The sequence below is a fragment of the Garra rufa genome, chromosome 14 (assembly GCF_049309525.1).
Source record: "Garra rufa chromosome 14, GarRuf1.0, whole genome shotgun sequence".
In the NCBI taxonomy this organism is placed as follows: domain Eukaryota; kingdom Metazoa; phylum Chordata; class Actinopteri; order Cypriniformes; family Cyprinidae; genus Garra; species Garra rufa.
The window spans coordinates 35,524,412-35,547,938 of record NC_133374.1 but is presented as its reverse complement, the minus strand read 5'-3'; the positions used below and the strand labels follow the sequence as shown (position 1 = coordinate 35,547,938).

The window sequence follows — 23,527 nt, the reverse complement described above, 5'->3', positions numbered from 1 at the left end:
AGTGACAATGACTTAAGAAGAATTTATCAGCTGAAAGGAGTAGTTCACTTCCAGAACAAAGATTTACAGATAATTCACTTCCCCCTTGTCATCCAAGATTTTCATGTCTTTCTTTCTTCAGTCGTAAAGAAATTATGTTTTTTGAGGAAAACATTTCAGGATTTCTCTCAGTATAATGGATATGTATGGTGCCCCCAAGTTTGAACTTCCAAATACAGTTTGCATTTAAACTGCATTTTGGAAGTTCAAACTTGGGGGCACCATACGAGGGGTTCAAAGGGCTCTAAACGAGGAAGAAGGGTCTTATTCAGCGAAACGATCGGTTATTTTCAAAATAAATTGACAATTTTTATACTTTCTAACCACAAATGCTCATCTTGTCCCGTCTCTGCGAGTCTGCATAATCCGAGTCAATACAGTTAGGGTATGTTGAAAAACTCCCATCTCGTTTTCGTCTTCAACTTCAAAATCGTCCTACAATGCTGTTTTTACCTCTTTTCGTAAAGGGCATCTTTGTATGTTCACTTTGTAAACACTGGGTTGGTGCTTCTGCAGCGATGTAGATTGATTTTGAAGTTGGGGAAGAAAATGAGATGGGAATTTTTTGTCATACCCTAACTGTATTGACCCGGATTACACAGACTACGCATATGCATCGCAGAGACGAGACAAGACGAGCGTTTGAGGTTAAAACGTATATAAATTGTCAATTTGTTTAAAAAATAAGCGATCATTTCACTAGATAAGACCATTCTTCCTCGGCTGGGATCGTTTAGAGCCTTTTGAAGCTGCGTTTAAACTGCATTTTGGAAGTTCAAACTTGGGGGCACCATACATATCCATTATATGAAGAGAAATCCTGAAATGTTTTTTTTTTTTTTTCAAAAAACTATTTATTTACGACTGAAGAAAGAAAGACAAGGGGGTGAGTACATTATCTGTAAATTTTTATTTTTGTGAAAGTAAACTATTCCTTGCAAATATTTGATCTAAAATATCTACTTAAAGTACTCCCTGAGATTTCAAGTTAATATTTCAATAATTTAACAACATATTTGCATGTTCATGGTTCTTTGGTTAATAGTAAAACAACATGGAGGAAAACAATTTTATATATATATATATATATATATATAGATCATTTTTGTTTTATTAATATTTAATTTTAATTTGACATTCCAATTTATTTGTTAGCTTTCTGCCAATTTACAAACCACATACAGGGTTATTATAGTGAACTAAAACCATAAAAATCAGTTACTTAAAATAAAACTAATGTTAACTGATGTTAAAAATGTTTAAAAAAAACAGCATCTAACAAACAAAGTTAATTTAATTCAGCTAGCTGCCAAAGCAACATTTCTTATTTTTTTATTTTGGTTACCTAGATGGACTACAATAACTAAAACTAACAAACAAAAATGAATAAAAACAATATAGCCACCTTTAAAATAAATACATAAAAACACTAAAACTTCAACTACAATTATAATATTATATAAAAATAAACTAAATTATCTAAATTATATTAAATTAACGTTGAACTGGGAAATCCTGATGCAGGGTATTCCCACAGAAAAAAGAAAAAGAAAATCATACAGGTTTGGAATGACATGAAAGTGACTTTTCATTTTTGTGTTAATTGCCCCTTGGACATTTCATGCACATTTTTCAGTTCCTAGACAAAAATAAATAAATAAACTAACTAAAATATTTCAATTTATTACTGAAAGGCTGAATACCGAATTGAAAGTGGCCACGAAGTTTCTGAGGTAGAGAAGCACTTGATTGACAGCCACTGGGAGCTGGAACACATCCAGAGTATTCAGTGCTTCCTGTGCAGCCTCCTTAAAAGAGTCCCGTATGAGAGCATTCGGCCCTTCAGTATAGGAGGCCTTCAGCAGCGCTGTGAAACCAGTGCAAGATGGAGCATCTGGGAAATCTTTGGTGACGAACTGTAAGAAATTTTGGTTAGTCAATCAGGAGTTTCAAGAAAATTAAATAAAATCATGTATAGTGTAAAAGTGTACATTATTTGAATTTCTAGCCAATTTTTTTTTACTTTTTGGTTGAACTACAGTCAAGCACGAAATTATTCATACTCCTGGCAAATTCTGACTTAAAGTTACTTTTATTCAACCAGAAAGTTTTTTTTTTTTTTTGACCGGAAATGACACAGGCTTCACCCAAAAGATAATAAGACGATGTACAAGAGGCATCATTGTGGAAAAAAATATTTCTCAGCTTTTATTTACATTTGAACAAAAAGCGGCATGTCCAAAATTATTCATACCCTTTGCAAACTGTCACAGTCTATGGGAAAATCCAAAGTTCTATACCATTCCAAATAGTCCAAGCTGTTCTAAAACATCCTAATTACCCTGATTCATTGGGAACAGCTGTTTTAATCAACTCAACAGGTGAAAAACAGAAGCTCTCAGCTGTTGGTTTGTGGACAGTCATGGCTAAGACAAAGGAGCTCACTGAGGACCTGTGGCTGCTCACAAGTCAGGAAAGGGCTATAAGACCATATCTAAATGTTTTGTAGTTCCAGTGGCTACAGTGCAAAGTATTATTAAAAAATACAAGACGTTCCGCACTGTGAAAAATCTCAGAGGATGTGGTCGGAAGCCAAAAGTGACACCTGTGCTGACCAGGAGGATAGTGAGAGAGGTAAAGAAGAATCCAAGGATCACCAAAAAAGGCCATCCTGATGAATCTGGGCTCTGCTGGTGGCAACATCTCAAGGCAGACAGTCCAATGGACACTGAACACCGCTGGGTTCCACGGACGCAGACCAAGGAGGACACCACTTCTCCAGATAAGGCACACAAAAGCCAGCTTGGCCTTTGTAAATGCTCATCTGGACAAAGAAGAAGACTTCTGGTCTTCTGTTTTACGGTCAGATGAAAGAAAAATTTTATTATTTGGCCACAATGATGTAGCCTTCATTTGGCGTAAAAAAGGAGAAGCCTATAACCCTAAGAACACCATCCCCACTGTCAAACCTGGTGGTGGGAACCTAATGTTTTGGGGGTGTTTTTCTTCAGCCGGTGAACCAGGGAACCTAATCACAGTAAACGGCACCATGAAAAAGGAGCAATATATCAACTGATTAACAACAACATCAGGCAGTCTGCAGAGAAACTTGGCCTTGGCCACCAGTGGACATTTCAGCACGACGTCGACCCAAAACACACAGCAAAAGTGGTGAAGAAATGGTTAGCAGACAAAACATTAACATTTTGCAGTGGCCCAGCCAGAGTCCTGACTTAAATCCAATTGAGAATCTGTGGAGGGACCTAAAGATCAGGGTGATGGCAAGGAGACCCTCCAACCTGAAAAAATGGAACTCATCGCTAAAGATGAATGGCCAAAAATACCAGTGGAGACATACAAAAAGCTGGTCAGCAATTATAGATAGCGTTTGATTGCTGTAATAGCCACACACACACAAAAAAAGACTTTTCTATTGATTAGTTGGAAGGGTATGAATAATTTTGGACATGCCACTTTTTGTTCTAATGTAAATAATAGATAAGTAATATTTTTTTCCACAATGATGCCTCTTGTACACAGTCTTACTATATTTTAGTAGAAGCCTGTGCCATTTCTGGTCAAAACAAAATTGCAGGTTGAATAAAAGTAACTTTAAAATCAGAATTTGCCAGGGGTGTGAATAATTTTGGGCTTGACTGTATTTCTAGTTTATAAAGGTTTTCAGGTATATAAGGAAGTACAAAATATATACATTTTATATAACTTTGTCCTGACATGCATTGGAGAAAATTTTTACAATTTGGTGAAAATCAGACCAAAAGTCAAGGAGATGAATGAATAAATAAATTCAAACTGGTGAGCTCAGCTAAATATGGCTGGTGTGACTTTATAACTTTCTTATGTAGAGTTCTAAGCCACTATATACTCAAAAGCAGCTGTAGCAGAAGCAGCACAAAGCAAAAGAAGAAGGAAAAAAGATGATTAATTAGAACAGGTAAATATCTACAGCACAATGAAGTTGCGCAGGACTCACCAGTGTCTCTTGTGTTTGTTTAGGGAGCCAGTGTGAGTAGTATTGGTATAAGGCGATGACAGAGGCACGAAGAGGGGATGAATCGTCTGATGTGTTTAGCTCTTTATCATAGTGCTGGAGGGTCAGACAAAGAGCCAGCGGGTCCCTCTGACAGTGCAGAATATCACAGAGGACGCCAGCCATGTACTCATAAACCACACCTATACAACAGACACATCCTCCTTTATACACAACAGACTTTTTCCACATTAAATATCATATCAATGCCAGCACAATTAAAACAAGATTTCCACTTAACTACCCTGGGCCCGTATTCACAAAACATTTTATCTTAGCACTAAGAGTTCCCATAAATAGCAGTAAAAGTTTTCAGCTAAGAGTTTTCTCTTAAAACCTATTCACAAAGCTGCTGAGACAAACTTTTACTAAGGAATAGATGGAAGTCTTAAAGGAACACTCCACTTTTTTTGGAAATGGGCTCATTCTCCAACTCCCCCGAGTTAATAAGTTGAGTTTTACCATTTTGAAATCCATTCAGCCGTTCTCCTGTTCTGGCGATATCACTTTTAGCATAGCTTAGCATAGATCATTGAATCCTATTAGACCAATAGCATCGCGTTCAAAAATGACCAACGAGTTTCGATATTTGTCCTATTTAAAACTTGACTCTTCTGTAGTTATATCGTGTACTTAGACCAGTGGAAATGCAAAGCTTCAATTTTCTAGGCTGATAAGATTAGGAACTACACTTCCATTCCGGCGTAATAGTCAAGGAAGTTTGCTGCCGTAATAAGGCTGAAGCAGGAGCAGTAATACCACGCAGCACATGTGCAAATGCTAAACTAGCTGGGAACTCATTTCTGATAATACTCCGCCTGCTTCGGCCATATTACGGCAGCAAACTTCCTTGACTATTAAGCCAGGAATGGAAGTGTAGTTCCTAATCTTATCAGCCTAGAAACTCGCAGCTTTGCATTTCCGCCGGTCTTAGTACACGATATAACTACAGAAGAGTCAAGTTTTAAATAGGACAAATATGGAAACTCGTTGGTCATTTTTGAACGTGATGCTACTGGTCTAATAGGATTCAATGATCTATGCTAAGCTATGCTAAAAATGATATCGCCAGAACAGGAGAACGGCTGAATGGATTTCAAAACGGTAAAAATCAACATATTAACTCGGGGGGAGTTGGAGAATGAGCCTATTTCCAAAAAAAGTGGAGTGTTCCTTTAAGCTAAGAGTAAGGGTGCGGTTGATGACAGCATACTAACTAACTAGGCACACTGTGATTGGCTGATAGGGAAGGGGTTTCTGTCAGAGATTTATTTTTATTTCATAAAAATATTGTAGCGCACGATATTATTTTACCAAATTCAAATAAATGTTTTAAAATAAAAATGTGTGTTTAAAAATAAAGCTTATAAAATGCAGACTATGTGTCACTAATTAAACAACTAAATGTTAAGCTAATTGTCAGCCTCTTAAATGTGTGCTTCTCATAAACAAATCTTGGATATATGAACACCCTTTTACTAATAGTAGAATGATAATGAATGCATGAAAACGTAAAAGACAACCAAACTGGATACAAGGACAGCTTGCACACCCTTGAGTCCGAATTTTTTTGTATGCATTTTTTTGTATTCGTCACTCCAAAAATTTGTCACGCACCGAAATATTGCACACTAACCGCATAGTAATTCATCCATGGCAAAAAATAAATAAATAAATAAAATAAAATAAAATAAAATAAAATAAAAAATTAGAAGTCAAATTTAAAAAAAAAATAGCGCATACAATACAAAATGGAATCTTCACAGTGAGGATGATTTTTTTCTCTTAAAAAGAGAAAAAAGGACGGACATATTGGGTCCATCCAGTTATAAGATATACAGAGGAAGGAGAGAATACTTTTTGTGTGCGCCCTCTCAAAGGATCTCCCGGATTATTCCAGCAATTTAAAGTTTACTGTCAGTAAACTTTGATGCTTTGCCAGAATTACTGGAGCCACATATTATAAAGAAGACAACTAATTTCTGTGAATTCAAGTGTGCAAAGACCTTTACACTGCTTTGTGCTGCAAGACCAAGTGGACGAACTTGTCAGACACAATTCTGGATTTTGGTGTTCGCTTGTATGGTGGCTCTAAACTGTCAAAACACCTCTCAAAATGCCTGCTACGGATGCAAAAAACAGAAAATCGAACCTTATCGGATTTTCTTTATGACATTCTGGAGGCAGTATGTAAACGTGATTGACGCAATGTGAGGTCATATTCTCGGACAATGACCTTTCAAAAGGACAAATTTGGAGATAACCTCCTAACGCAAAAAAATATGCATGCCTATGTGTGCAAATAAATGCAGTGCGTTTATGAAAAGTTTACATTCTGAGGCAGATTACCGGCAATAGCCAATTTTGGACAGTTAGGATTTGGTCTTAGTGATTTAGGAGTCCTCTTCACTACTCCTAACATTTAACAGGTTTAGGAGCTCGTTTTAGCGCTAAAATGCTTTGTGAAATACTCTTAGAGCAAAAATTTAGGAGTCCTAAATTTAGGATTGACACGCCCCTTATTTTTAAGATTTCCTCCTGAATCAGCAAGTTGAGAGCAACTTTTAGCCTTAAGATGTTTTGTGAATATGGGCCCAGGTCTACATATTTTCCCTTTTACCCATTAAACATCCTGTTTCACTCACAGGGATGCAAAGTCACCTTAAGCGAAAATTGGTGACAATGATGCGGGGAGTCTGGGGGCAGATTATCATTTATTTTATTATCATTATTATTATTTAAAAGTTGTATTAAATAATAACAAAGAATTAAAAATCAATAAGAATATATTTTATACTAGTAATACTAATTAAAAATTGTTTTAATAAAAATAATTACAATTTTACTTCACAGAAAAACACGCTGCTTTTATTTCCCTGATTTCAAATATCTAACCAAGCTTTTATTCTAAATTTAAAAAATTAATAATACAGAGAGATCTTACAGAGATATAGATACACAGTATAATATAACACCAGATTAAAAAATAAAAAATAATACCAAATTTAAAAATATTAAATAAATATAGCAGTAACAATTTTTTTGGACAGAAAAATAGTTTCTAAGCTTCTCTTTTGGTCATTTTGATCATATTTATCTACATATTACCTTTCCCATCTTTAAAACTCTCTGGCAGTTTGTTGCGAACCTCTAGCACAGCTGGTACAATGGCACTGAAAGGGAATGTCTGGAGGATGATGTCTTCAGTGAGGACAGGTCCGATCTCTTGAACATCCCCTTCGCTGCCCTCCACTATAACATCAACCATGTCAAGCACATCTAAAACACAGAACAAAACACACATATATGTTTAAACGACCAAGGTTAATCCATAACATTGCCACTTGCACCTTAGATTATATATACACACATAAGTACAAATGTATAAAATGGCTAACCGTCGATGTGTGATATAGGGATGCTGGCTTCATCTCCTTCCTGGCCGCTCAGGTTAGCCTGTAGGTACGCTGCCTCCTGAACCATACTCGCTGCTTTCTCAGTGTACACGTGTGGGTTACACACCACTCTCATCAAAACCTGTCACACAAAACAATTGGACAGTATTAAATGACAAAACACCAACTTTTTATTATTTATAAAGCTGACATGACTCTAGAAAACCCCAATAGTTAGAATTCAGTACATGGTCTAAAAACTGAACAACAGTCTCCTGTTGGGATGGGTCCAAACGAGCCAGATGGTCCAGCCATAACTCCAGCTCCTTCCAAGTGTGCTCAAATACACCACTGTCCCTCAACACCTGAAAAGCAGAGCAGGATAAATCATCAGCCAATGGACAATTTCTCAATTCATAATTTACAGAAAAACATGAATGCGAGTAAATAATTACATTGTTTTTTTGGGGGGTGAACTATTCCCTATAAATTTAACAATTTCTTATCTCTAAATCTCTATATTGTAAAATAATAAAACTTTTTATCATTCATAACTATGACATGATTCTATAAAAAGCAGATCAGAGGAAATATATTCCAATTTGTACATTCAAACTTCACAGTTAAAACCAAAAATGTAAATACAACTTATTATTTTACCAAAATAATTTTCTTATTTAGCACTGACCTGAATAAGATATTGCACATAAAAGATGTTTACACATAGTTCACAATACAAAATAATGGCAGAATTTATAAAAATTACCCTGTTCAAAAGTTTACATAATAATGCACGAAATGGTCACAAAAAGCACTAAAATATCCAATTTTCACTTTGTAATTTTTTTTTGTGACAGCTATTACTGTTTTAAGCAATGTACAACATATGTGACCCTGGACCACAAAACCAGCCTTAAGTCGCTGGGGTATATTTGTAGCAATAGCCAAAAATACATTGTATGGGTCAAAATTATTGATTTTTCTTTGCCAAAAATCATTAGGAAATTAAGTAAAGATCATGTTACATTAAGATTTTTTGTAAAATTCCTAGTGTAAACCTATCAAAATGTAATTTTTGATTAGTAATATGCATTGTTAAGAACCTAATTTGGACAACTTTAAAGGTGATTTTCTCAGTCTTTTGATTTTTTTGCACCCTCAGATTCCAGATTTTCAAATAGATGTATCTCGGCCAAATATTGTCCTATCATAACAAATCATACATCAATAGAAAGCTTATTTATTGAGTATTCATATGATGTATACATCTCAGTTTTGTAAAATTTAACCTTATTACTGGTTTTGTGGTCCAGGGTCACATATATACATCTGTAAAAACTCAAAAAAATGAGTTTCATGACCCTTTAATACAGATCGACAACTGGATTATTTTTGAGTATTTTCAATGAGTCACTTGTTTGTCCCGAACAGTTAAACTGCCTGCTGTTCTTCAGAAAACAAACCTTCAGGTCCCACAAATTCTTTGGTTTTTCAGCATGTGTGTGTATTTGAACCCTTTCCAACAATGATTTTGAGATCCATCTTTTCACACCGAGGACAACTGAGGGACTTATATGCAACTATTACAAAAGATTCAAACGCTCACTGATGCTTCAGAAGGAAAAATTATGAATTTAGAGCCAGGGTTGTAAACTTTTGAACAGAATAGAGATGTGTACATTTTTCTTGTTTTGCCTAAATATCTTTTTTTCTACATTCAGTACTGCCCTTAAGAAGCTACAGAAGATACCTAAATGTTTCCCAGACGACAAAGTAGGTTGCATTCACTCTGATCTTCAAATTTAAAACGTTTTTACCCCAAACTCTTAATGCATTGTGTTTCCTTCTGAAGCAACCTTCTGTAATAGTTGCATACGAGTCCCTCGGTTGTCCTCAGTGTGAAAAGATAGAACTCAAAATCATACAGTCATTGTTGGAAAAGGTTAAAATACACAAAAATGCTGAAAAACCAAATAACTAGTGGGACCAGAAGGATTTTTCTGAAGAACATTGGGCAGTTTTTCAGGACAAACAAGGGACTCATGAACAACTATCACTAAAAAACACAGCTGTGGCTCAATCAGGTATCAACACAGTATTAAGAAACTAGGGGGTGTAAACTTTTGAAGAGGGTCATTTTATAAATTCAACTGTTATTTTCCCTTGTGGATTATATGTAAACATCTTTTTATGTGAAATATCTTCAGGTCAGTACTAAATAAAAAATAACACGCATTTTGTTTGATCCCTCTTATTTCGCTAAAATAATTAACATTTTGCAGATTCTGCGAGGTGTAGGTAAACTTCTGGTTTCAACTGTGTGTCGCATTACATAGATGGGAATTTCCTCTAGTTAATATAATATATTATCCTTAAATTGGGATATTAAACATTTAAAAGTTAAAGGTAGTTGTTTGCATTTTTCTGTTAAGTGCATGAAACTCACTTTTAGGACCAGCGTCCTGGTTGAAGTCTTCAAGTAGTTACTGTTGCTACTTACAAACATCTTAAGTAACAAATAGAAGACAGATTTCTCTCCTTTTTCAAGATCTGGATCTGCTAGATCCTGTGTTTAGGGGGAAAAAAGGAAAATACATTACCATCTTAAGCTTACAAGAAACCAAACAAATATTCTGAAAACTATCAGCAAATAAAAACATTTAAGACAAATGTGATCCCACAAGCCCTGAATAACTCAAATACATTTTTACCTGAACACGAAACCAGGAGAATTTGCTTGCAGGAAGTTCCAGAGCCACTTGTAGAATTTGATACTGTAGAACTGGAGGAACTTCCTGTTTCATTCCACTCTCTGTCACAATCCCTGCAAATGTTTTAATAAGTCGTTTACTCCATCCATAGCAGGTCAGAAGGTAAATGTACTGTATTTGCTATATCTGTTCTCAGTCGATGTGTTGTACCTTTTAGGAGTTTGCTGAAATCAAATTTGCTCTGGCTGACAAGGTGAGGCACCACTCTCTGATACAAACACATCACTTGGAGCAGCAGAGCTTTCACCATGATGAGCTGTGGATTGTCCTGCCGTGCTGTTTGAAAAAAAAAGCATTAATTATTGTGCTTGAACAGTAACCATCAATAGCTGCAAAAGAGAGTTAACTAATTATTACTATGTTCTTCGCTCAGTTTTTTTTCTGTGTTCATCGTCTTCACTGCATCTTCCTTCTCCTTTGAGTGCGACTGCCAGTTGGAAACAATGGACACCATATCCGGTAAAATCTGTAGAAGCAAAAGAATAAACGTTCACCGACTCAACTGCACAGCACAGAGTTTAACTAACGAAATAATAAACCCATTTCTTTTGTTTGCCCATCATCCTCACCTTGCTCAGCGCCTCTCTGTAAAGCTGCACAAACTCCTCCATTGCAGCAGGGCTGTATATGTCTGACCTCTCCCAGACTGTTCTGTCCAAACAGTGCTCTATGTTTTTCTGGGCTCGCTTGAGAATAAATGCTAGGAGTGAAAGTGTTGTGTGCTGGACCACCAAATTGGGTAACTATTAGAAAAGCAAGAAATCAGTCCAATCATTTTAAGCAATCATAATAACTTTACTGTATCAGTGCACAAGTGAACAAGTTGTCTTATAACAGTTTAAAGGTTGGGGATCAAAACAACTTTTTAAAACAAATAAATACTTTTATTTAACAAAGTATGTAATAAATTGATTAAATATATAACAAATTGTGTGTTGTTGTTTTTTTAAATGGACTAGATTGTATTAAATAGTATTTTAGATGGTATTTTAAATAAAAAAATATATATCATGATCATATGTGACCCTGGAGCACAAAACCAGTCTTAAGTCGCTGGGGTATATTTGTAGCAATAGCCAAAAATACATTGTAAGGGTCAAAATTATTGATTTTTCTTTTATGCCAAAAATCATTAGGAAATTAAGTAAAGATCATGTTCCATTAAGATTTTTTGTAAAATTCCTGCTATAAATATATCAAAATCTAATTTTTGATTAGTAATATGCATTGTTAAGAACTGAATTTGGACAACTTTAAAGGTGATTTTCTCAGTATTTTGATTTTTTTGCACCCTCAGATTGCAGATTTTCAAATAGATGTATCTTGGCCAAATATTGTCTTTCATATGATGTATATATCTCAGTTTTGTAAAATTTAACCTTATGACTGGTTTTGTGGTCCAGGGTCACATATTAGAATGATTTCTGCAGAATCATGTGAGACCAAAGACTGGAGTAATGATGCTGAAATGTCAGCTTTGCCATCAAATAAATAAATTGTATAGCAGTATAGATTGTCTGTCCTCTGAAAATAACTCAACATACAGCCATTATTGTCAAAATAGCAGCGAACAAAAGTGAGTACACCCTAAGTGATAACAGCAGTATGTTGTTTAACCATGTAAAACCACATGTCCCATTCATCCTGTTTATGTTTTTGTCTGCTTGACAGGACCATACAAAGTTGTGCATCTTGTATTAGAGCAGTTAAAATTAGGTGTTTTCAGTACAATTCTCCCATAATGACCACTGGATGTTCAACATGGCATCTCATGGCAACAAACTCCCTGAGGATTAGAGAATTAGAATCGTTGCTCTCCACAAAGATGGCCAAGGCTATTAGAGGTTCAGTAACACCCTGAAACCGAGTTACACTACAGTGGTCAGGGTTATACAGAGGTTTTCCAAGATGGGTTCCATTTGGAACAGGTCTTGCAAGGGTAGATCAACGAAGTTAAGCACTCGTTCTTTGCGTCAGGTGCAGAACCTGGCTTCAAAAAACAGATTCATGAGTGCTGTCAGCATTGCTTTCGAGGTTGCAGAAGTAGAAGCTCAGACCATATGCCACACACTGCAACCAGTGTTGCCAGATTGGGCAGGTTTCCGCCCAATTGGGCTTCTTTTGATCGGCTTGGACCGGAGACTAACGCATTGGGCGGGTAGACAAAATTTGGGCTGCTTTAAAAAAAATAAAAGCCGCCCAATCAGCTGCTTTTTTCTTCGCTTTTATCATTAGTGATTGTTATTTTAATACCTTCGAGCTCAAAGTATCACAGTAATATAATGCGTAGTGCAGTCATCAACTCATTTTTGCTTAACGCAACCCTTACTGGTTTAGTTTAACAGAGACCTGTCAATCAATTTACGTCTTTAACGTTAGTGAGATGTGATGACTTGTGAGTGACGGGGTTTTGGCGCTATAACGGGCAAGATTTTGAATAAGCAGCTTATTCATTTATTCATTTTAAGTAATTGTGATGGCAAAGTGGCCTAAATATAAGTTACACAATAAAAAGTCTAAGTGGATTACACGTGGTGAGAGATGAATAGAAGACTTCTAAATATAATCGTAACTGAAATAAGAAAACGTGGGTGTGTGCATGAACGTAAATGCGAGCTACATTACATTTGTTTCTCATCACATTATTGTGCACTTTTTGCACAGAAATTAGCATATTTTTACTGTGGACATTGAAAATGATGCATGTGTTTTTCCAAGGGTTAAAGTCATCAGTTAATTTCCACTTTGAAAAGACATTTTACGCATATTTTCGGACTGTTTTGATCCGTATTCCTGTGAAATTGATTTATCTTTATTTTATTTTGTCGTCATTCTTTTTTTAAAGAGATAAAAATGGTCCTTATCAACCTTGACATGGCAATAAAATTCTCATTATTTTGGCAGTTAAAATTTGGGCTGGTTTTTGTTGAAGTGGGCGGGTTTTGGTGAGCGTTTGGGCTGGAAATCGTCAACCCGATCTGGCAACACTGACTGCAACAAGCTGGTTTACATAGGCGTCATCCCAGAAGGAAGCCTCATCTGAAGTTGGCTCACAAGAAAGACCGCAAACAGTTTGCTGAAGACAACCTGTCCAAGAGCATGAATTACTGGAACCATGTCCTGTGGTCTGATGAGACGAAGATAAACTTGTTTGGCTCAGATGGTGTCCAGCATGTGTGGCGATGCCCTGGTGAGGAGTACCAAGAAAATTGTGTCTTGCCTACAGTCAAGCATGGGGGTGGTAGCATCATGGTCTGGGGCTGCATGAGTGCTGCTGGTACTGGGGAGCTGCGGTTCATTGATGGAAACATGGATTCCATTACGTACTGTACATTCTGAAGCAGAACATAATGCCTAAGCTGAACGGCAGTTTTCCAACATGATAACGATCCCAAACACACCAACAAGATGGCAGCTGCCTCACTAAGGGAGCTGAAGGTGAAGGTGATGGGGTGGCCAAGTATGGGCATCCTCAAACGTAAGGTGGAGAAGCTCCATGAAGAGTGGAAGAGGATCCCAGCAACAACCTGAGCAGCTCTGGTCAACTCCATGCCCAGAATGATTAAGGCAGTGCCAGATAAAAATGGTGCTAACACAATATATTGACACTTTGGACAAGTTCACTTGAGGTGTATTCTCACTTTTGTTGTCAGCTATTTTGACAATAATGCCAGTTTGTTGAGCATTTTTCAGGGGACAATAAATCTATACTGCTATACAAGCTGCACAATGACTACTCTAAAATATATCAAGGTTTCATTTCTATAGTATTGTCCCTTGAGAAGATATACTAAACTGGTTGCTGAAATGTGAGGGGTGTACTCACTTTTGTGAGATACTGTATTTGACAATATTACTATTTAAAAAAAGATTAATATTGGCCTATAATGGTATAGTCAACAATATACTGTGCATCACAACTGATAACGTTATTGGTTGAATCTACCACTTACATTGAGACCTTGAGTGAAGAAGACTTTATTGCACACTGAAGGGAAAGACGTGACCAACACCATAGACAGCAGACGAGGCAAAGGAATCATTTCACTTGTCTGGAAAGCCTTGGACACCTCCGGCTGAGCTTCATAGATCTGTAACAATATCAAACCATGAGTAAGTAATATCTGTAAACCATTTCAGAGTTTGTTAAGGCAAAAGGGTGTACTTGTTATTACAGCTCAAATGAAATGAAAGCACTCCATCACACGATACAGCATAAAATCACAAAAAGGAACCAAAAGACGAAAAAAGATTTCATACTCACTTTCTTGAGAAGAGTAACATTTTCCAGCCAGGCGCTTTTGTTTCGTGGAATGAATGAAAAATTGGATTCTTTGAAATATCTGGCCAGTATATCAGGACTGGCCTTCAGAACACTAACAACCAGCTCCGCAACCATCTCATCCTCTTGTGCCTGCTTCAGCCCCACCAGAAACTGCAGGAGAAGAATGTTTCCGGCTCTGGATGAATACAAAGGGTGATACAAGGGTGAACTTAGTTTCTTTTTCACTTGTGAGATTTTTTTTGTGCTATTATAGCCATTTTTTACTTAGTACACAATACGAATTAACAACAGGCACTGTCCCACTTTTGCAAAATTTGCATTACACATAAAAATATGGCTAAAGACAAGCCAAAGATGCACTCATTAAACAATCTGCAATCTAGTAACCTGTTACATTATTGACCTCTTCTTTATTCATACCAATGCATTTTATTTATCACAGTGCAACATTGTAATGTATTTTTAAACATCAAGTGCCAGAGTCTGCTGATGAAATTTCTCTCTGTGGCAGTTATGGACTATTCACTGTCCCTGTTTAAAAGAATGAAAATATGAAGATCTCAAGGGCTTACCTTCCAGCAGTGCCCAAGCTCAGGTCATGAAAAATGATGCCATGTTTGCGAGAGCAGCAGAGGTCCAGCAGGAAGTTATGCACTAGCTCCCTTACTATACGTTTCCCTTCATCTTCATCCTTCTGTTTTTAAAGGATGTTGAACACAAAAATATTACATTGTTATTAACAGAAAAATGTTAAAGAACTTAAAAAATGTTATTGTCTAGAGGACGCAAGCACGTTTTCCCACTAGGGCTGTCACAAAGTCAGACTGGCTATTCATTTCTGTGGGGAAAATGAAGATTTTCCAAAAGATTTGGCTATTTTATTTAAAAAAAAAAATAATTTGTTCTGATTAATTAAAACAATATTTTTGCTAGCCATTTAAAAAAAATCATATTTATAATTCTAATACAGCTAAATATTGGATAACAATGTCTGTATAGAAATAAATGAATAACTAATATAACTGGGATTTGATTTCCCCATGCTAAATCATGAATATACACAGTTGTGGTAAAAAGTTAACACCCCCCTTTCAGAATTTGCTAAAAGTTATTTTACCAAAATGAGAGGAATCACACAAAATGCATGTTATTGTTTATGTAGTAATGACCTGAATGAGATATTTCAATTTCACATAAGAGACGTTTACATAAAGTCCACAAGAGAAAATTATAGTTAAAGTCATAAAAATGACCTGGTTCAAACGTTGACATCCCCTTGATTTTTAACACTGTGTTGTTACCTGAATGATCTATAGCTGTTTTTTGTATTGTAATAGTTGCTCATGAGTCCCGTGTTTGTCCTAAACAGTTAAACTGCCCACTGTTCTTTAGAAAAAATCCTTTAGCTCCCATAAATTCTTTGTTTTTTAGCATTTTTGTGTATTTGAACCCTTTCCAACAATGACTGTATGATTTTGAGATGCATTTTTTCACACTGAGGACAACTGAGGGATTCATATGCAACTATCACAGAAGGTTCAAACACTCACTTTTGCTTCAGAAGGAAACACAATGCATTAAGAGCACAGAAAAAAAAAAACAGCTGTGGGTCATTCAAGTAGGAACAGTATTCAGAAGTCAGTGATGGTGTCCAAACTTTCACTGTACCTGTTTCTCATCCACGCTGACATCCACAATCCCATTCCATTTATAGAGAGAGGCAATCTGTCCCAGTATGGAAGGACTAAAGAAACGCACTTTCTGAGTTTTCGTGATGGTCCTATTCTTCACAACCTATGGCAAAATGCAGAGAAAAGTTATGACATTAATGAACAGCACTTTGGTAAGTGGTATTAAAAAGGAAGGGTCTTACTCTGGTTTGCAGGGTGGACAGAACCAGGTTTACGATGGATAATCTGTCTTCTTTAAGTCCACCGGTCAAGATCTCAGTCAAAAATTCTAAAGAGCAACAGAAAAATAACAATTTAAATAGTAGTTTACTTTCAGAACAAAAATTTACAGATAACGTACTCACCCCCTTGTCATCTAAGATGACCATGTCTTTCTTTCTTCAGTCGTAAAGAAATGGTGTCTTTTGTGGAAGACATTTCAGGATTTCTCTCCATATAATGGACTTCTATGGTGCTCTAAACGATCCCAGCCAAGGAAGAAGGGTCTTATCTAGCAAAACAATGTTATTTTCTAAAAACATTTACAACTTATACTCTTTAATCTCAAATGCTCATCTTGCCGAGCTAGACAAGACTAGCATTTGAGGTTAAAAAAAACTATATAAATTGTATTTTATTTTTATTTTTTTTTAGAAAATAACCCATTGTTTTGCTAGATAAGACCCTTCTTTCCTCGGCTGTGATCGTTTAGAGCCATTTGAAGCTGCATTTTGGAAGTTGAAACTCGGGGGCACCATAGAAGTCCATTATATGGAGAGAAATCCTGAAATGTTTTCCTCAAAAAACGTAATTTCCTTACGACTGAAGAAAGACAGACATGAACATCTTGTACGTTACCTGTACATTATCTGTACATTTTTGTTCTGAAAGGTTCCTTTAAGACAATTTAAAGGCTCTACTCATAAACAAACACAGATTTAGTTTACTGATACCTTTAGTGTCCAGTATCTGGCCAATAGTTGTATTGTCTCCAGACATCAGGAATGAAAGGACAAACTGTATGTAAGCCATTCTAACATCTGGCTTTCCCTGGAAAATGAACACCATTATTAGAATTGCATTTCATTTGCAAGTCATTGAAGTGTTCATGAATGTTCCTTTGCAAGTTGCTTTGTAGATAAATGAATAAAGGTACAAGTTATCTAAAAGTTAGGCTATGTGATGTTTACAGTTTGTGAAGCACTTACCGTTTTGTCTCTTCTCCGTGCAAGGCTTGTGAGACCTTTACTAAAGTGCATTTGACTGAAGACGTCCCTCGCAGCTTCAGCACCCTGAGATACCACAGCGGATAGAAAACACAGACACTGGCGGACAAACCTGTGGAGAAATAAAGGTACACAAACCACATTGAGTGCATTCGAAACATTTGAAGTGATTAATTTCGCCTGTTTTTTAACATAATTAAGAAAAATAACCTAAAAATATCATGAAACGAATGCAAATATCTGATGAAATACCTGTGACTCTCCGAATGTAGAGAGGACAGCAGAAGTTTCATGTGAGTGGTGACAATCTTCCTGACTATGTTGGAGCCCACCATGCTCAGCTGAGACAGATCACTGGCCGTCCTCAGCAAGATCATTTCTAGACTTTGAAATATCAGCATCATCTACAAAACATATTAAATAGAATTTAAACTGATTATGATGCAACTTTTATACAAAAATTCTATAGTGTTTTTCCTGTAGATTTTAGGTCTATTTCTTTGTTTCTGCAGTCTGCAGCATGCATAGTGTGTGCATGGTATGAAAAGTTGACTGTTGTTATTTACAAATGTAAATACATTTTTCACAATGAAACACCAGTATTTAGAGGTTACAATAAACATCCAACAGTGCTGCAAATCTGTTCAACAATTTAAGAAGTAAAAGAAATACATACACAGAGACATAAACAGACTTACTTCAGACTCTGAAGTATTTTCTTCCTCCAGTAATGCGAAAATTTCTGAACATTCAACTGAGATCTTAATGTAGCCTTCGACAACGTCATATAATTCTGCGCATGGAAGTTTCTTCGCAATTCTTACGAAGTTCTCCAAACCTGCATAATATATGTGAGAAGTGTATGTTTAAGTACAATGGCAACATTAATTTTTTTCTTTTTTTTTTTGAGCAATATAACTGTGGCTTGGTTTAGCTGTTTCAATCAACGCATAAGTTTTCATTTTGTATTAATTCTGCGTTTCCAGGCACAGTATAATTTGAAAACAAAATAAAAGTCTGGGGGAATGAACACTGAAAGCGTTATATTCACCAGTAAGAGAAAAATAATAAGCAATGTAACGTTAAACGAATCGAGCCTTTTTTAAATAAAACGTTAAAAAACGTAACACATGAGCAGCTTTCAGCTGTAAACAGATGACTAGCCAGCTAAAATACACTCACCCTTTACCGCTTTAGATGGATCCTTCAGCATAGATTTAAAGATAGTGCCAGTAAACTCGCTTTCGTCTGTTTTGGTTTTCTTAGCTGATGTAACGGATTTAGGAGGATCCCCATTTTGACGTTTAGTAGCCATTGCTGTATCTCACTGTAAACGAAAACAGACACATGGAACAGCGGAAGTGGAAAACTAGAAGAAGCAAAACACGTGGAAACGCTCATCTTATGAATATTAAGTTTGACGTGCTGACGTTTTTAAGAAATTTTCTAGAGCGTCACAAGATCTAATTAATATTCATAAGCTAAGCGCTAATTCCACGCCCACTTTACAAGCGGATCACGTAACGTTTGAAACAGCGGCAATTTAAAAAAAAAATTCTCCTTTCGGTTTGCTTCTTATGGCTTTTTGTATTACATTACTTATGTAAATTATTAAACCACTTGTTTATTATTAAAAGCATTTGTGTATGTTTTGTACGTACTGTAATCTTTGTTTGTTATTATTGCAATAAGAAAATGATTACAAACTAGTGATTATCAAAAACAGACTTTGTCTTCCATTTATTTTTCACCAAAAAATTAAACCATGTCAGTTTCATGAATTTCCTATATTAAGTTCATTAGCATTACAAACGATGAATTAATACCAACCTATCAAATTCAATTAAGGACATGCATTAGAAAATTGAATGTTAGACATAAACATATAACAGGAATATAACAGCTTCAAAGTAAACTGTTTTAGCATATTGTCTTAAATTCACGTCCGTTAAAGCATGACTGTAAACAAACAAAATGTCTCCAAAATTATTTTACTTAGTTATGACAGACACAGCAATGCATTATGTTCTGTAAGATCATCATGTTTGTAGTGTGTCCCAGGGGATTAAAACGTACAATATAATGTATAATACAATATATTTTATACCTATAATAGACACTAATAGTAAATGTGCAAAGTTGCATAAAACGAAAATACTTAATAAAGCAGGCTCAAACTACCTCAAATGTAACATTAACACAATTGACAAAATAAAACATAAATAATCATACAATACAACATTTACTGTAGTAGTTATAACATTTACTGATGATTTCATTTAAAAAAAAAATTCTTTTGTGGCTCTGATTTGAATGCAAGGTTCGCCAATTTTTGAGTAAAATGTGATGGATTCTGATCCCTAAATAATCTAAGCATGTACAGTGACTTTTTGCACTTTTTCGTGTCACACACTACTTCCCTGAAGCTACCGAAGCGCCACCTAGTGGCTGTTACCAAAAAAAGCATCAGAGTTTCTTGTTGCTAGGAGACCAAAATGAAAACAACGAGTTCTAAAATCGGCTGAAAACTTCAAACATGTTTGATATCCTCCGACTGGATGGAATCAAAATCTGAAGCTAAAAGTAAGTACAGTAAGTGGAAAGTGTGATAAAATAACATCTCTACAAACATCTTCAGAAGTAGAGACCACAACTGATGACAGAAGGGTCACCAACAAGTATACTTATGTTAAATAAATGAAAGAAAAAATATACTTTAGTTAACCTATAAGAAAAGAAACAAAAGCATAGTTATCAGTATACATTGTCAGATAAGTTGTTCTTTTCGAAGTGAACCCTTAAATATTTAAATCACATTTAAATTAACACACACATTAGTGTGTAAAGCAACACCTCTGCAATAATAACTCAATGCGTTTGCATGTCTGTGTCTTCAGAAAGAGACCATGAAAAATAATGAGAGTCACTCACAAATAAGATTTTAAATGAAAGCACAAAGAACATAGCCTGGAAAAATCCAGACCCTCATCTATTAAGAATCTACTAATCTATTATTGCAAAGACAATTCAAATTGTGCTCTCGCGAGACCTCTGGATTTCCAGGGTACAAAGAACAGTTAAATGAGATTATTTTTAAGCATAGGTGTAAATGCTTATACTTGTTGTAAACTATTGTGCGTTACTTAAGAACCACACGAGGCAGGTCACCATTAACCAGAATCAGAATCAAAATCAGAAAGAGCTTTATTGCCAAGTATGCTTGCGCATACAAGGAATTTGTTTCAGTGTTATTAGCTTTCAGACAGTACACAGAGACAACAACACACAGACAATAAAAATTAGAGAATAACAATAATTACACATATGTAAGCATAAATAGACCAACAATAAAAATAGAAAATAATAATAATTTGTAAAAAAATAAATTGACAAACAAATATGTATAGTTCTGCTATAGGTGATAGGATGGAATGCAGGTATGTGTTAGGGTGGAGGTGGTAGCAATAGATGTCAGATTATTCCACACATTTTTTGCACAATGGGAGGAACATTTTAACTGTTCATAGGGTGGATTGCCTGGGGAAAAAACTGTTCATTCATCTGGTTGTCCTGATATTTGGGGCTCAGTAGTGCCGGCCGGATGGTAAGAGTTCAAAGAGAGGATGTAAGAAGTCCAGAGTGATTTTCTGAGCTCTTTTCCTCACTCTGAATGTATACAGTTCTTGAAGGGTGGGCAGGGGAGCACCAATAATCCTCTCAGCAGACCGAACCGTTCTCTGCAATCTTCTGATGTCTGATTTTGTAGCTGAGCCAAACCAGACAGTTATTTAAAAGTAATATCCCCTTTTTAAAATCAGGTCATTCTTAGCTTCTTGTCATTGTGACAGCACACAAAGAGAGGCCGCTCCCACAATAGTTGATTAACATGAGTGCCTTACCTTAGACCCGCCCTAACCGAGCTGAAACAGTCCGACTCCGATCGCCATTGTGTGACAAAGTTGCAGAGGAAGACAAGAATGTCTCCGATTGAGCGATTGAGGTGTTCTGTTGTTGGATGTTTTAATGAACATAGCAGTAGTCATTTACTCCCGACATCTGAGTTGCTGAAGACACAAAGGATAACGTTACTTTATTTTTTAAAAGGAAAGCGCCGATCACAATCTACATATGCGTCTAGTTCATGCGAATCGTTCCTGATGCAGCTTCACCCACAGCAGACGTGAGTATAAAGGGGGTCGCACACCGAACGCGAAGCGCAGCGCCGCGTCGCGTCGCGTCGCACCACATCTTTAAAATTCGAACACATAGTTTTCTATGAGCATACGCACACCGGCGGCGCCATTCGGCGTCTGTCCGCGGCGCCCAGCTACGACTCCGGAAGCTGTTCAAATTTCTGCCGCGCCACAGAGCGCCATCTGCATAGTTTTATATTAAATAACATCATATTTGTCTCAAATCGTCCTATTAGATTAAAAAAACAAGATAGGCCTACCACTGCTGCAAAATACTACTTACATTAGGTTTACAGCTTGAAAAAAATGTAAACCTATATAATTAATTCATATTTTATTTTCTCGAGACATTTTTACATAGGCTACGCAAAATCTAAAGTCCTATGTAACATTTGCCTGTCATTATTACATTCACTGTCTTTGACTGCCATCTATTGGATTTACAAGGCCACAACCGTCATTCAGGTCATTTAAATAACGGTGTAGCGGAGCGCGATGGACGACGAAAAACTGATCAAGGAAGTAGGGAAATAGAAATAGCCAGAATTATTTGCAACAAATCATAGATTCAACATAAGGAATTCATCAGCTTGGAGGAAGATTGCCGATGTCATCGGTTTTTCAGGTAAGAATGTTCAATTTTGTTTACGTACGATCTGAGGTAAAATGTATAGTGAGCAACTGTATGTAATTGTACAGTACAATCATAAAATAATGTACAGTACAGGCATTGTCATTTCATGTCCTTAAAAATATCAATACTGTTGACCACAAAATGACAATTATTTTATTTTAAATACAAACCCTCATGTTGAATTAAGACTCCAATAAACTGCCTCAACAACAATACGATTATAATTGAAGTTTACAAAGAAATAAGTATAACAAAATAACAAAATAGCATGTAGTTTTTTATTGAGCAAACAAATCATATTACTAGCTACAGCATAAGGAATGTTGAAATTGCTTGTAATAATACAAAATGCTACTAATTGATGAATGGGAATCTAGCCTAAAAATGAGCTGGCGCGTATAGAATGTGCGTGTCCGGTGTGGGATACCTCCAGCTGTCCTCGGCGCGACGCGACGCTGCGCTTCTCGTTCGGTGTGCGACCCCCTTAAGGGTTTTTTATGCATCTTTGCAAACTTTGCCTTTCTTTATAATGTGCTTGTTTGCAAGTTTTGCCGCTAAACGCGGCTAAATGTGGCTAAAGTAAACATTACTGCTCATAATCCTACACCAGAGAGGGCCGGGGCGAGCAGAGCTCACTTGCATTTAAAGGGACCATTCAATAAAATGAGTTATTTTTTTGCAGAGTTGATTTTGACAAGGTAAAAGAGTGTTTTATTTCACTACTATTGAGAATTTTTAATCAAAGTATATTTCATTAAGACCCTAAAGAATCATATGAACTTGTGCAAAATGGGCATCCGATGACCCCTTTAAAACAATCGTAGTTTGTGGTTCATTATTAGCCTATTAATTATAACACATCAGCCATAAAATAGTACAATGGCAAATTCGCATATATTTCTAACTAATATTAACAAAATGAATGAGACAAATAGTCTAGTTATGCTGAAACCCAAATAAAAAACGACTACGTTTTTTTTCTAAAAAAAAATTAATGCTTAGTTTTTGGTACATTTTTTTTTTTTAATGAAAACACAGCAACAATAAAGACAACCTTACTTATATTAAAGGTGCAATGTGTAATATTTAAGATGATCTCTAGACAGAAATGCAATATAGTATACATAACTATGTTTTCAGGGGTGTATAAAGACCATACTTAATGAACCATTATGTTTTTATTACCTTAGAATTATCAGTTTATATCTACATAGACCGCGGGTCCCCTCACATGGAAGTTGCCGTATTGTTTCTACAGTAGCC

The 23,527-nt window shown here is 36.0% G+C and overlaps 1 protein-coding gene across 1 annotated transcript in view; it reads right to left on the bottom strand.

The window, feature by feature from the left end:
• Positions 1-18,766, bottom strand: part of urb1 (URB1 ribosome biogenesis homolog) — a 43,830-nt gene extending 25,064 nt beyond the window's left edge. The window contains exons 1-20 of the mRNA XM_073818384.1: positions 18,620-18,766; positions 18,136-18,275; positions 17,690-17,841; positions 17,420-17,549; positions 17,165-17,261; positions 16,415-16,500; positions 16,210-16,335; positions 15,114-15,235; positions 14,521-14,716; positions 14,210-14,347; positions 10,826-10,999; positions 10,614-10,722; positions 10,407-10,532; positions 10,197-10,309; positions 9,932-10,051; positions 7,734-7,850; positions 7,489-7,627; positions 7,199-7,369; positions 4,034-4,233; positions 1,743-1,955 (exon numbers count right to left, since the gene is read on the bottom strand). Of these exons, the coding sequence (XP_073674485.1) occupies positions 1,743-1,955; positions 4,034-4,233; positions 7,199-7,369; positions 7,489-7,627; positions 7,734-7,850; positions 9,932-10,051; positions 10,197-10,309; positions 10,407-10,532; positions 10,614-10,722; positions 10,826-10,999; positions 14,210-14,347; positions 14,521-14,716; positions 15,114-15,235; positions 16,210-16,335; positions 16,415-16,500; positions 17,165-17,261; positions 17,420-17,549; positions 17,690-17,841; positions 18,136-18,275; positions 18,620-18,752 (2,802 nt within the window). The 5' untranslated portion in view covers positions 18,753-18,766. The remainder of the gene's footprint in view (positions 1-1,742; positions 1,956-4,033; positions 4,234-7,198; positions 7,370-7,488; positions 7,628-7,733; positions 7,851-9,931; positions 10,052-10,196; positions 10,310-10,406; positions 10,533-10,613; positions 10,723-10,825; positions 11,000-14,209; positions 14,348-14,520; positions 14,717-15,113; positions 15,236-16,209; positions 16,336-16,414; positions 16,501-17,164; positions 17,262-17,419; positions 17,550-17,689; positions 17,842-18,135; positions 18,276-18,619) is intronic.
• Between the last annotated feature and the right edge of the window lie 4,761 nt (positions 18,767-23,527).